At 44.1% G+C, this 14,023-nt stretch overlaps 1 protein-coding gene across 2 annotated transcripts in view; it reads left to right on the plus strand.

Annotated features, from left to right (window-relative positions):
* Positions 1 to 10,523: 10,523 nt before the first annotated feature.
* The window catches only part of CEP20 (centrosomal protein 20), a 46,187-nt gene continuing 42,687 nt past the window's right edge, over positions 10,524 to 14,023 (plus strand). For both annotated transcript variants that reach the window (XM_068246858.1, XM_068246857.1), the window contains exon 1: positions 10,524 to 10,612. In XM_068246858.1, the coding sequence (XP_068102959.1) occupies positions 10,585 to 10,612 (28 nt within the window). In that variant the 5' untranslated portion in view covers positions 10,524 to 10,584. The remainder of the gene's footprint in view (positions 10,613 to 14,023) is intronic.

Raw genomic sequence — 14,023 nt, forward strand, 5'->3', positions numbered from 1 at the left:
TGGTCAGGGAACTCTGTAACATTAAACATTAAAGGACTGTTTATGGGTCGAAACGCTCCTCTGCTAAAATAAGGGACGTAGTGGGAATTTGGTGGATCATTTATTTAAAGTAGATTACTAATTAAAGGAAAAAGTAGAGAATAAGTTGCATGTCTGCAGCAAGATTGGAATTCTTGTTCAGATTTACAGTTGATGTTTTTAATTCTTGGCTGTTGCTAGATGAACAAAATGGGAGTATGGGAAAATATGAAAAAAATGATTCTGAAAAAAAAGACAAGTCCTTGCTCAGAAGAGGCAGTTGGGAACCTTCCGTCTGTTACTGGCACATGTATGCAAGAGAGCCAGAATCTAATCTCCCCACTAAGGTCCTAAATACCGTTACCAAGCCTCCTAGTAAATCAGTGTGTGTTGTACACTACATGTATGGGCAGCATGTGCTGATATTGAGTTTTCTACATGTTTTTAGTTTTTCTTAAGGCTGTGGAGTCCGAGTCATGGTGTCGGAGCAACTGTTGGGTACCTGGAGTCAGAGTGATTAAAAAAGTGCCGACTTTGACACCTAATAAATGTTAACTATAAATAAAATAACATTTTCATAAAATATTTTATTTCTTAGATAATAGTCATAGTAAATAACAGTATATACAGTAATACTAGTGATTAGTCCACAAAAACAAAATAATAAACCTATAAAAAGAAAGTTACTTGTGCTTCTGCATTAAAGCTGTCCCCCAATTCAAAATCAGATCTACATATCTGAAAGGCTACATTCACACTGACAAGTTACGGTGCATTGCTTCGGACAACATAATCGCATACAATGACACTATATTATAATAGTAAATTACATTGGTTCATTAGCAATGCAGTGCAATGCAATCCAGCAGTGCAGCTTAGTGTGCACACGCTATAAACTCCTTACTTAGCAGTGCTCGCTGCCATGTAAGGAGCATGCCTTCCCTTAGTTACGTGCGCTGCTTCCGTAGCAATGCCCCCGCATTTAAAGTCACATGACCCAGCAAGGAAAGCCACCAGGAGCTACAGGACATCGTTGGAGGCTCGGTGAGTGTTTTATCCTGCACGAGGCGGGAGGTTTGTGCTTTTTCACGTATCCTGCATTAAGTGATCCCTGCTGGTCCCGCATACTAGGGACTTCGCTGTACTTACCTCAGTAGAGGGAATCTTCTGGATAATTCAGAAGCTTCACCTACCTGCTTCACCTCCACCAATCCAGCGCTGGGACCCCCAAACCTCTGTCCGTGAATTGCTTTCCCACTATCCCATGTGGCTCCGTGCTGTTGCACAAACTTAAAGGACCACTATCGCAAAAAAAGTAGGCAGTTAAAATCTGACAGAACCGACAGGTTTTGGGCCAGTCAATCTCCTCATGGGGGATTCTCAGGGTTTTCTTTGTTTTCAGCAGCATTTCCTGAACAGCAGTTTAACTGCCAAAATAATAAGATTCCAGCCAGCCTCCCTACTCACTTTCACACTATTTTGTCAGTATGGCCCAGTGCACACCAAAACCGCTAGCAGATCTTCAAAACGCGGTTTTTGGAGCAGATTTCAGAGCGATTCTAGGCATGTTTAGAGACATTTTCTAAACATGCCTAGCGTTTTCTGGAGCGTTTTTGTGTAGCAGATTTCATATATTGTTACAGTAGAAGCCAGAGCTGGGACAAGGTCCTCCAGCACCCAAGGCTGAGACACCAAAGTGCGCCCCTCCATCCCTCCCACCCCAGCCGTCACACACTGATTGCTATTAGACTAAGAGGGCCACAGGGCCCACAACCTCCCCAACACCTTAATATCTAGTTATCTGGCATGCAATCACTGCTATGTATCCCTTTTTCTTATTTATTTCTGCTTCATACACAATTAGGAATGACAGCTGAATGAATTGTGCGTCCCCTCCTACACTGCGCCCTGAGGCTGGAGCCTCTCCAGCCTATGCCTCGGCCCGGCCCTGGTAGAAGCTGTTACTAAACAGCTTCTGTAACAAAAATGCCTGGAAAACCGCTCTGATCTAGCGTTTTCCAGAGCGGTTTGAGCTTTTCGTATACTTTACATTGAAGCAGAAACGTTTCTGCAAACCGCAAAAGTGCTGCAGGACCCACGTTTGCGGTTTGCTAAAAACCTCAAACCGCTGGTGTGCACCATCCCATTGAAATACATTAGCCAAGCGTTTTCACAGGCGGAATCGGTTTGCGGATCACTTCAAAAACCGCTCGGTGTGCACCAGGCCTCAGTATTTGCAACTGCTGTTCAGGAAATGCTGTTGAAAACAAAGAAAACCATGAGAATCCCCCATAAGGAAATGGACTGCCCCAAAACCTGTCGGTTCTGTCAGATTTTAACTGCCTACTTTTTTTGAGATAGTGATCCTTTAAGATTTCCAGCTCCTATGTAGTGCAGCTGCGCTCATTCTTGGACAGGAGAACTTCCAGTTGGTCTCATCTCTGGATCGGTGGTCTTGAGGAGGATCTGAGGCTTCTCTCTACCAAGGTACTATGTGACTGCCTCTGCTTTAGGTCCCGTTGACACATGAAATCACAAAAAAACTAGCGCCTACCGCTAGCGTTTTGCGGGAGTGATTTTTCCACGATTATGGTGGAAAAATCAATGGACAAAGTAGCGTTTTGGGAGCGATCACGATTTGCGGTTCTATACATGCTAATCGCAATCGCTCCAGAATCGCCACCAAAATGCTGCAGGTAGCGCGTTAGCTATTATCGCTAATCGCAAAACGCCTGCGATCGCGGCAGTGAGAACACTGCCATAGGGTACAATAGGACTTGCGGTTAGCGGAAATTGTGCGATTCCCGCTTAGGTATAAATGAGCCCTTACACAGGTTTACTTTAAATGTGAACATCTGGCCAAGAAAACTGTTTGCATTGATAAAGCAACTAGATTGTGTGTGCATGAGTAATAGCTTTGCCCAAGTGCTATTCCTTGTTCTATTCTTGCTTTTGGAGTGGATTCTCAATAGTGTGTTTTGTGTATCCTACATTTGATTCTGTGTATTAAAAGGAAGTGTTCTTGCTGCCCATTCAACTTCCATTTCTTTACAGTAGGTATGAAATGTATATAATCAGATTAATTGTATAACAGCAAAATGAGACATTTCTTGAATGCTTCTCATGACAACTCCCACATCTTTGTCAAACAGTGATAGCCTTATGAAGCTCATAGCTAATAGACTGGCAAAAGCAATTCTAAAAATAATTCACTTGAAATAGAGAGGTTTTATGCTGGGAAAAATACGACAATGCCACTTAAGACAGAGTAAGTGGTTGTAGGAAACAAGAAGAAATACCACAGTGACGTGATAAATTGTTGTGCAGAGCATGCAGATAAAATGGAGAGTAAAATACAATAATACTAAACAGCTATTATATTGATTAGGGATAGTCAAAGGGGTACAAATAAATCTGAGTTGATGCAGAATTTATGCACATTTATGCAGCTACTTGAAAACAAGCTGGGCAGAAGTTCAAAGAGGCAGATTTTAGTGTAGCTCCTTACGAAACATCCCAGACGATACACCAGGGGTGGGTTGGCCTGACAGCCGTTTCACTATTCTCCCCACTTCTTCAGAGACCAATTAAGGCTACAATCACAGCCAGGACTGACACTACCACATTTATAAACACACTTACTCATTGTAAGGACCACCCACGTGCTATAGGCATTTAACATCTGAACACAAGCGTAAGTATGTTTTCATCTAATACACAATGTTTACATACAACGATCTCATGTCAAATACAAACATTCGTACCTGTATATGATATATTATGTATAAGACGTGATATAGCCATCACATCGCTTAGCTAAGGCACTGCTTACTAAGATTAGTAATAAAGTATGAAGGGAGGAATGAAATTAAAGAGGGAGGGGTGATTAGAAGGGAGTGGTTAGAAGAGGGAAAGGGAGAAGAAGGGAAAGATCTATTGTTTCTTGGGGTGACTCTATTACTGTATCTTTGGAACTGTCTATTCCTTTCCCTATATCATGGCAGATCGCTTATTCTAGCTAATAACTACCATGTTAGGAGAACAGGAGGCAGAACATTACAATGTAGTAACCTCTTCTCAAATTCACATGAAGTCAGAGGATACACACAAGATCTCCAGAAAAAGAGAATTGTTTGTTTCACATATCCACAGACATGTGAGCACATGCAAACACTGGTGAACATGGCAGACAGTGGCCCTGGGCTCAACCACGGCCCGGGACCCCCAAATCCCTATGCAACACCAAGAGGGGGAGTGAAGATGACCCACCACCAAGGGATTCACCCACACTGCATCTCTCTAAATGCTAAACACACGAGAAGCAAATGCTCACTCCCAGGCCTACGGGCCTATGGCCTACAAACAGCCTATCAGCCATTGAAGTGTAATGGTATACACCTGTGTCTGCAGTACCAAATCTATCAGGAATTGCTTAAGTTCAGCATAATTCAGGTAGACTATGTCACCAGCAGGGGGCTGTCACCAGCACTGGGGCCCCCGTCTGCCATGTGCACCAGTGTTTGTGTTTTTACATTTCTTTTTTGCAGCTTCCAGTATGCAGTATTGTGTAAGTAGTTAGGGTTAGGGGACATTGAGAGGGTATACCTGCACGTGGTGCCCCCTGCTGGTGACATAGTCTACATTTATGTCCGACCTAACCCTCTCACCTGAATTTCGGTGAACTTAAAGAGACTGTAACAAAATTTTCAGCCTTATTTCTTCTATCCTATAAGTTCCAATACCTGTTCTAATGTGGTCTGGCTTGCTGCAGCCTTTTCTAGTTGCACTGTCTCTGTAATAAATCTAATCTTTCCTTTGTCGAGCCTTGTCAGCCTAGAGAGGAATGTGCTGTGATAGGGAGAAGTTATGCACACCTCCCCACGCCCCCTGCAGGCTCTGTGTGTGTGCTTTGTCTCTGCTCACAGCCAGCCTGTCTGTGACCTTGTGAACAGCTGCGAGTGCAGAAAGATCAGTTCAAAGCCCAGACAAGCAGCCAAGGCAACAAGTGGGAGAAATATTACAGTAGTGAAGTCACGTTTGAGAGAAGCCTCTGCAAACAGGCACCTGCTCTGCTGATGTATTTCCTGTTTGGTGGCCATCTTCATTGTTTACAAAAACAATGAATAAAACAGTGATTTGACAGAGGGGGCTAGGAGAAGACTACAAACAGGCTGGTGTGACGCTCTACGGTTCCCGAGAAAACCGCTTAGGCTTTATGTGAGCGATAAACGCAAGTTTCTTTGCAAAAATAGTCAAAATGACATCTTTGCTTTAAATCCACTGTTTTTTTTCATCTCTCCTTCCTGGCTCTGGCAGCAAACACTGTTCCTAATTACCTAGCTTCTTTCACCTCAGTGTGACAAGCGGGTTTCCTGGCATACAGGACCCCCAACCAGGCAGAGAGAGAGAAATCTCACACCGACCCAGCAGGTGTCCGGCACATATCAGCCTTCTGGCCTGAGTTCAAAGGAGACACAGGAGTGATCCTTATCACGCCAACTGGAGACTCCCAAAGGTTCAACAACCCTTACAAGCTATATTTAATAATAGGCACAGTTTTGTAATATTTCTAGTGTTACAAAGATACCAGGTTATTCAAATCCGCAGCGTGTGTTGAACTGCACTGGTCCTGAGAGATTTTCAGCCCTCTGGATCTTTCGGAACCAGTGCCAGTAAGGTGAAAAGGGAGGACGGTGCTATTAGCCATCCAGACTCCTTGTGTTTGGTATTAGCAGATTCACACACTTACGCTGATTATGAATATTCATTCGAGTTCTTGATGTTACCTACAGGCACGCAGAGAGCGGGCAAAACATGAATTGGCCCAAAATCTCTCCCTGCCTAAGGGGGCACTGCCTTATTTAAATTGCACAAGGCTGGACTTGTACGTGTCATAACACCCCCCACCTACACTGAGGAACAAAACTCCGATGACACAAAGGTCCAGCGTCCATCATCTGAAATCTTGGCCTAACAACATCTGGGTAGCCAGCGGGACACTGGCCAAAACCTCCATCTTATTATTTCTCACAAAGGCCTCTGGCCGCATGGCAACCTGCCATCTTGGACTTTACGCCAAAGACTTGCGATTGCCGCATGGACGACCAATAACGGTATTTGAACTGTATATTAAGACATTCTGTTTCTTTTCATCTCTATTCTCTTTCTATCAAACCAATCTGTTCTGCCGGACAGGTATATCTATCTGAGGGCTACATTAAGCTGTGTGTATGTAGTTTTAGAATAAAACTGACGATTTTATCGTTCAGTCTTGTGTCTGTTCTGGTCATATGATTGCTGCTATAACGAATCTGCCCTCTGAAGAGTCAGTCATACTACCGCATTGTTTTATTATTTGCTTATAAATTGTTGATTTGCTAGCTAGGTTGTAAATAACTGTTTCTTCCTTCTAGGATTACGGTAGCTAGTATCCGATTTCCTGTGCGAAATCGATAACTTTAGTTTCTCGATTGGACATACAATTAGAGAATGCATCATATCTGGACCCAGTAACCTTTCTTTAAACGTCACATTGCTCACAGTCTTTAAGCCTTTAAGTGACTATTCCCCGAATGGTGACTGGAGCATGGTGAACGTGATTGGGCTGGCTACCGTATTATGATAGCGTTGGGGTCTCTTCGCCCTAGTTGGAGACTGTCTGCTCCATCCATCCAAAACCAGACAGTGGTGGCAGTGAATTTACCCGATTTCCAGCACAAAATCGATATTTTTAGTTTACCGATTGTATATACAATCTGGATTGTACATGTATGGGCACCTCCAACCAATCTTAACCGTTTACTATGCACACAGTGAATTTGCCTCCAGCAGTCTCTAGTGCATGAGACCTGCATGGCAACAGTGGCCTAGTAATACGGGATTGGTGAGGGATTGTCCCATTACATATTGTCGGCAGCTGCGCGATCGAGCTTCATTGTCAGTCTGTTCACCGTACTTCCTGCGTATGCTAACGGGAGCAGATTAGACGGGATTGGCACGCTCTGTCACATTAACCTTCTTCCTCTGACAATCCAGCAACCGGTCTTCATTGTCCGTCTGCCCCCGTACTTCCTGCGTACGCTAACGGGAGCAGATTGGACGGGAACGCGGGGCTGGATTTTCACAGCTGGTACTTTTATTTATGCAAGATTTTCACAGTACAGATTCTCTTTAAGAAATTCCTGCTAGATTTGTTACTGCAGACACGGGTGTATACCATTATACTTGATTGGCTGACAGGCTGTTTGTAGGCCATATAAAATGGCAGTTTGCGATCGATTACGATGGACTTGCAGATCGCCGGCAATCGACAAATCGCTAGTGCACTAGTGCACTGTCACTCTATGAGGCTGTTCCCACAGCAGCGGTGCAATTTGGTTAAAATTGCAAACATGCTGCCAGTAGCATTTTTGGGATCATGGGATGATTCCTGGTATGTTGAGATTCCAACCGCCAAGGTTCTGTAATGACAGAGACCAGGAGCCCGATGGCGCAGCACCGTCAGGCAAAGTTGGATTGAGTAGGATAGTAAGATACACTCACAAGGGTGGACTGCACTCCTGCAACCACCGACAGAACCTACGGGAAACTAAATGTTCCTGTTCGGTATCCCAGATCTGATAGGCAGGTGCTGGTAGGTTGCTCTCCTTAGGTATTTGGACATGTGGTATACCATATACTACCCCGAAGGGCTGGACTACAACTGAGAGAACTTGTTGGAGCCCAGAATATAACTTATATAACTTAAATATCTTAAATCATAAGGTATAGGAGTAATTGGATCTTATGTCCATAAATGGACAAACCACATGGGTAAAATTGGTTTTCATGATGCACAAAAAAGACAATGCGCTTAACGGGTACTGGCCCACTTCCTCAGGTCAATAACAAAGTGCAAAAGTCTGAAACAGTCACAGCTGTGGGAGCCTCTTTTTGTGCATCTTTAAAACCAATTTTTTCATCAAATGCGATCTTTTGATGCGATTTTAATGATCGAATTGTATAGAAAATTCGCCATTTATGAAGGCAATCAATAAGGAACGATTCTTTGGTCAATTGCTAAAGGGGGGTAAAATAAATCAATCCGGAAGTTGCATTTTTGATTGAATTAGAAGAAAGAATAGTTCAGTAAATGTGAATAATCGATAATTACCTTCCGATTATTTTCGATCGTAAACATCGCATCGTAAGATTGCATTTAGTGAAAATTTGTACTGTTAATGAGCACCATAATTGCATATGAGTAGAACAGGAAATAAACATATCAGGTCTTGCCTACTAATTGAAACAAAGTGTCTCATTGGCTGCTTTACCGTATTTATTATCCACCGTTTTAATAAATCAGCCCATGTCACCTAACATCTGTGTTATGATTGTAAGACTGCAGCGTGTGGAGTTTTAAAAAAACGGCACGTGTAATGACTCATAGCAGAACATAGAACAATTATCCAGGATACCCATTTTTACATTAATTATCCAGGTTTCAGGATTATAATTATTTCTCAGCCCTCTTTTCCATGAGCAGCTGAAGGCATTTAATTAACCTTCCTGTAAGCTGCTCCATCCAGGGACGGATCTAGACGAAGTTGCACCTGGGGCAAGGTCAGGTTTTGCCGCCTAAAGAGGTCAGGTTTTGGCACCTAAACTGCCATTCCCCATCCAAATTTTGCAACAAGCTGCGCCTGGGGCAAGAGATCCACCTGCCCCCCCCCCCCCCCCCCTAGATCCGTCCCTGGCTCCATTCCCCGGCCGGGTGCTTGCTAGTGCTCGGCATAGGCTGTGAGCAGGCACCCCCTACATATAGTTGCATCTGAGCACGGTGATTGCAACATGAGGTGGTTTTTGCTACCATTTAATGGCACCATGTGTCAAACGTGACATGCTTGGTGTTGCATCTCATTGCAGCCGAATGGTGCTTGTGGCCAGCAGCTGAACTGCTTGACAAATGAGCAGTTCAGCCGTCCATAAAAAAAGAGGCCTCATAACTATATATTGCTGTTTACAGGTATGTAATCCTGTCCTTTCAGTGTTGCTTAGCCAAGGCAATGATGTTACGCAGCCTTCTGCCCCAGAAGTTTCTGTGATATAAAGTGATGTTACTGCTCATCACACAGATAGGGAAAAACAAATACCACAGTGATGCATCTTTCCAGCAGCAAAGATGTGATCCTGGAGAAGCTTCCCCGTCCTCCACCAGCCCTTTCCAGCGCTGGGACCCCCAAAAATAATTTGAGCATCACATTAGCACAGACCCAATCGGGCTCTGGTAGAAAAAGCAGAGCCCAAAGGTGTCCGTGCTATTGCGCATGTGTCTGCGCCTGCGCAGTAGCATAAACCCGATCGGGCTTGACTTTTGTGAACTTAGCAAACCTATCCTTTGCTTTAAAAATGAAAATTAGGGTAAGGTAAGATTTTACAATGGGCAAACATTGACCAAATAATTTACAAATTAATAATGTAAAAAATATGCAAAATAGGCTTCCTGCATCCTCCTGGTGCTCACCATGCCAGCGCTGGGTCTCTCTGAGCATATATGTCAAGAGCTCTTTGTGGCCCCCGATCTCAACCAAGTACGAGCTTCTTCCTACTGGCCATGCACAAGTACAGTTTGAAAATGCCCGGTAGAACGAATCTGCTTGTGCACAGCCATTTCCTCCATGCACAAGGTGGCTTCATTCTACTTGGCAGGTGCGGCCATACTCCCATTTTCCCAGTATGAAGAAGCCCATACTTGGACAGGACTGTGGCCATGTAGAGGAAGAGTGTCCTCGACAGCAGTGGTAGGCTCAAAGGGGAATCTGGTAAGCCTTTCCGAACCATTCAGAAGCTCCCAGTCCCCACTAGTACTTATATTTCCTTGAATCCCTTTTGGGGTGATGTTCCATCATTTTTTATGTCTGCTGTAACAGGAAGTGAGTAAATCTAGCTAAAGGCTGGTACACACAATGCAATTTTTCCATCATATTGATCTATAATTTCCAACATGTCCAATCTGTACAATCGAGAAAGGGATACATTTTCAGATCAGTACTGCACAAAATCTATCCCTTTCTCAATTGGGCAGATCAGATGTTCTAGCAATTACCAATCTGCCCATTGATTTAATGAGAAAATTGCAATCATGTGTTTCAAACTTTAGCTAGATTCATAATGGAATAAAAGCATATGCACATCAAAAGTTTTATAATCTTTCCCACTACTAATAGTGTGCATATTGCGTGCTTAGCTTTACATTTCAACAAAGCATAAAAGGTACAATAACTTCTGATGGAAAAGTGTCACAAAACTGTATTTATAGTTCACTGTCACTATAAACTAGAAGAACAGGTCAGGTCTGTCAGTCTTGCTCTTGCCTGTTATTTCCCCTCTGAAGTGACGGGGCCAGTCACTCTCAACGTGATCAAGCTGAAAAGAGGACGCCGGCAAAATGGCTGCATGTGAGACGGTTACAATACGTTCCATCGCACTAGTGTTTCCTCTCAGGCTGCGTGTTGTGCGCAGGCGCATCGTACTGGCGGTTGAGGTTTGATTGTTTCTTTCCTTGTCCAGCTGACAGTGCGGAGCGGCATGGCGACTGTGAGCGATCTGAAAGCTGGTGAGATGGAACGCATACAACTGTTGTGTATTGTATCTTTTCGGAGCTCAACGTTATACATGCTCTCGAGTAGCTGCAATGCAAGTCGCCCTATCCGTTATTATTTTTCTATACAATTTGTGGACAGCATAAAATATATTACTTTACTGTATATTATGGAAAACGATTGTTTAGCAGCCAGGAAATTAAAAAAAAAATGCCGAATTCCTCCACCTTCTAACATCAAAACATTTTTTGTAATTAAAGAAAATAAAAATGTCTATATTTTAAACTTTACGAGGGTCCACTCTTTGCAGCATCTGCCATTCTCCAGGCTCCATACATTGGAGCATGGCAGTCTGGACCACCTTGCCTCCATGGCAGCAGCATATTGCCATATTCTGTGGTGTACATACTGCCTATAAACTCCAGACTTCCTACATTGAAAATTTGTGTACTTGCATATTATCCTGTCGACATCATATAACATAATGTCTGGTACACACCATGCAATTTCCAGTCCGATAGATTGGTTGAAATGATTATGTCTGACAGGTCCGATCTGATTTGCAGTCATCGGTTTTCTGATCAAATGTATTTAGAAGTGATCAGAAAAACGATCGGAAGTCAGATATTTCCTTTTGGAAATCAATTCAACCCATCTATCTGACAGGGAATTGCACGGTGTGTACCTAACCAGGCTTTAGGCAGAGTTCACTCTTATTAAAATTATTGTGCGGTTTCCAGATGTGCAAAAACACATTTGCAGCACATGTAATTAAATTTTGCAGTATACATTTGCACATCTCATGTGATTTCCCATTGACTTTTATTATCTACGGTTAAAAAAAACAAAACCCTCACATGTAAAAAACAACATGAAAAATGCATGTGAAAAAACAGTCTGCTTTTGCAATGATAAGTGTGAACCCCTTCCTTGGTGTAGATTGCCATTCTGTTTCAGCTTAGGTAAATAGTTGACAGGCTCCCACTCCTGTTTATTAACCCTTAAAGAGACTAACAAATTTTTCAGCCTTAGTTCTTCTATCCTATAAGTTCCTATGCCTGTTCTAATGTGCTCTGGCTCACTGCAGCCTTTCCTAATTGCACTGTCGCTGTAATAAATCTTATCTCCTTTCCTCTGTTGTGTCTGTCCGGCTAAGGCTTGAATGTGTGGAATGTGCAGGGCTGCTTGTGATTGGATAGAAGCGATACACACCCTCTGCAGGCCCCCTGCACACTCTGTATGACTCACACACTCTGTTTATGTGAGCCTATCACAAACTGGTTAGTTTGTTTGTAAACACTGCCTAAAACTGTTAATTACAAGCCAGGATTGCAGCAGAGAGTGGCAGAAACAGCACAGAGTGGCACAGGAGAAAATAAGGAATAGAATGGTATGCTTTTTAGTGTAAGAATATTAGAGTACAGATTTTCTTTAAAGGACACATCCAAGCTGATAAAAAAAAAAAAAAAAAAAATTACCTACCCAGGCCTTCCTCCTGTCCCTGGCAGCCGATATGTCTGTTGCCCGAGCATTGCTTCCTGCCGCAGGCCCGGGGTCCCCTCCGGTGCAGATGCCAACGCACATCTACTGCGCATGCGTGACAGCCGCTCTCAGTTGCGCTGATGTAGTCTGGAGTGTTCTGCGCAGGCACAGAACTACTCTACTACCTCACCAGGTCGGCATCTGCACCGGAGGGGACCCCGGGCCACCGGCTGGAACCGGAGCTAAGGCGAGGGCACAGGACAGCTGCCAGGGGCTAGAGGAAGCCCGGGTAAGTAAAACTTTTTTTTTTAATTAGTAAAGGAAATCTAAAGCGGAAAAAACAAAAATGATCTGGGGCTGCTTGCAGCCCCCTGCAGTCATCCTGTGCCTGCGCCTTCCTTCCAAGTCTCTTGGGCAAGCAGCAGTGACCCCTGCAAAGCTTGCTGGCCACACGCCTTCTCACTACGCTCCCATTGCAGCAACAGGAGCGCAATCAGGATGTGCACAGCTACGGGACCTTGGGGCCTCGCATGCCCAGCTTTGCGGGGATCATTGCTGCTTACTGGAGAGACACGGAAGGACTGCGCAGGCACAGGATGAGCCTGAGCCAGGGTGCTGCAAGAAGCCCCAGGTAAGTAAAACTGCTTTTTTGTTTTGACAACTGTAAAAAGAGGGATATAGAGGCTGCCATATTTATTTCCTTTTAAACAATAGCAGTTGCCTGGCTATCCTGCTGATGCTCTGACTCTAATACTTTTAGCCATAGACCCTGAACAAGCATATGCATCAGGTGTTTCTGACATTGTCATATGACAAGGTTAGCTGCATGCTTGTTTCTGGTGTTATTTAGACACTACTGCAGCCAAAATAGATCAGCAGGGCTGCCAGGCAACTGCTATTGTGTAAAAAGAAATGAATATATATGGCAGCCCCCATGTCCCTCTCGTTACAGTTGTCTTTTATGTATCCTTTACCTGCCCTTGCACTTTAGCAATCGCTGGTGCAGGGAAAGCGATGCTAATGCTTCCTAGCCATTATTTTACAAATGCTTTATCTTTTTGGTAAATTGCAGGTAACCATGGCAACAGTATCAAATTTTGATCTCTTGGTTTGTGTTATTAGTGTAGAATCTACATAAATGAGGAAGTGAAATGTTACACATCCCTTCACACTTCTGCACTGACGCATTCACTACACAGGTGGGATTCTGTTGGTCTTGTTGTTGGCGTATGCAGTTATCAATCCCATCAGGGCAGCATCTGACAGTGATGCATGAAAATGTATAGCAATGATTTGATAAGGATTGAGGGTTTTTTGTTTTTTTACTTAGCAGTAGGGTTTGTGACGAAGGCTGCACAGCCGAAAGCTTACTCTTATTCTTTTAAAGGGACCCTGAGCAGGTGATAAAAACTAAATTTACACTTACCTGGGGCTTCCTCCAGCCCACCGTAGGCCGCGAGGTCCTGCTGCGTCCTCCTGGCTCCCTCCCTGGTCCCGGTCCCAGCTGCAGTTACAGGGCGACTTCGGCCTGAAGTCGTCAGGTCTGGTTCCCGTTTCCGTGTGTAGTGCCATTACGCCGGCCGGCGCAAGAGTCCTGCACATGCGCGGTTCTCTAAGATTGAACCGCACATAAGCAGGACTCTCACCCTGGCCGGCGTGATGACACATGGTTGGCGTAATGGCGCTATACATGGAATCGGGAACCAGACCTGACGACTTCATGTCGAAGTGGTCCTGTAACCGGAGCCAGGAGCATGCCGGGGGACCTCGCGGCCTACGGTGGGTTGGAGGACGCCCCAGGTAGGTGTACATTTTGTTTTTATCACCTGCTCAGGGTCCCTTTAAGTTAGCCAATAAATGGTATCATCCTGATTCAAAACCTCTTGCTTTTTTTCTTAGTGAAAGTAGAGTTACACTTTACACAAATGAAAGTGGCAGCAGGC

Source organism: Hyperolius riggenbachi, chromosome 7 (genome assembly GCF_040937935.1).
Source record: "Hyperolius riggenbachi isolate aHypRig1 chromosome 7, aHypRig1.pri, whole genome shotgun sequence".
NCBI classification, from domain to species: domain Eukaryota; kingdom Metazoa; phylum Chordata; class Amphibia; order Anura; family Hyperoliidae; genus Hyperolius; species Hyperolius riggenbachi.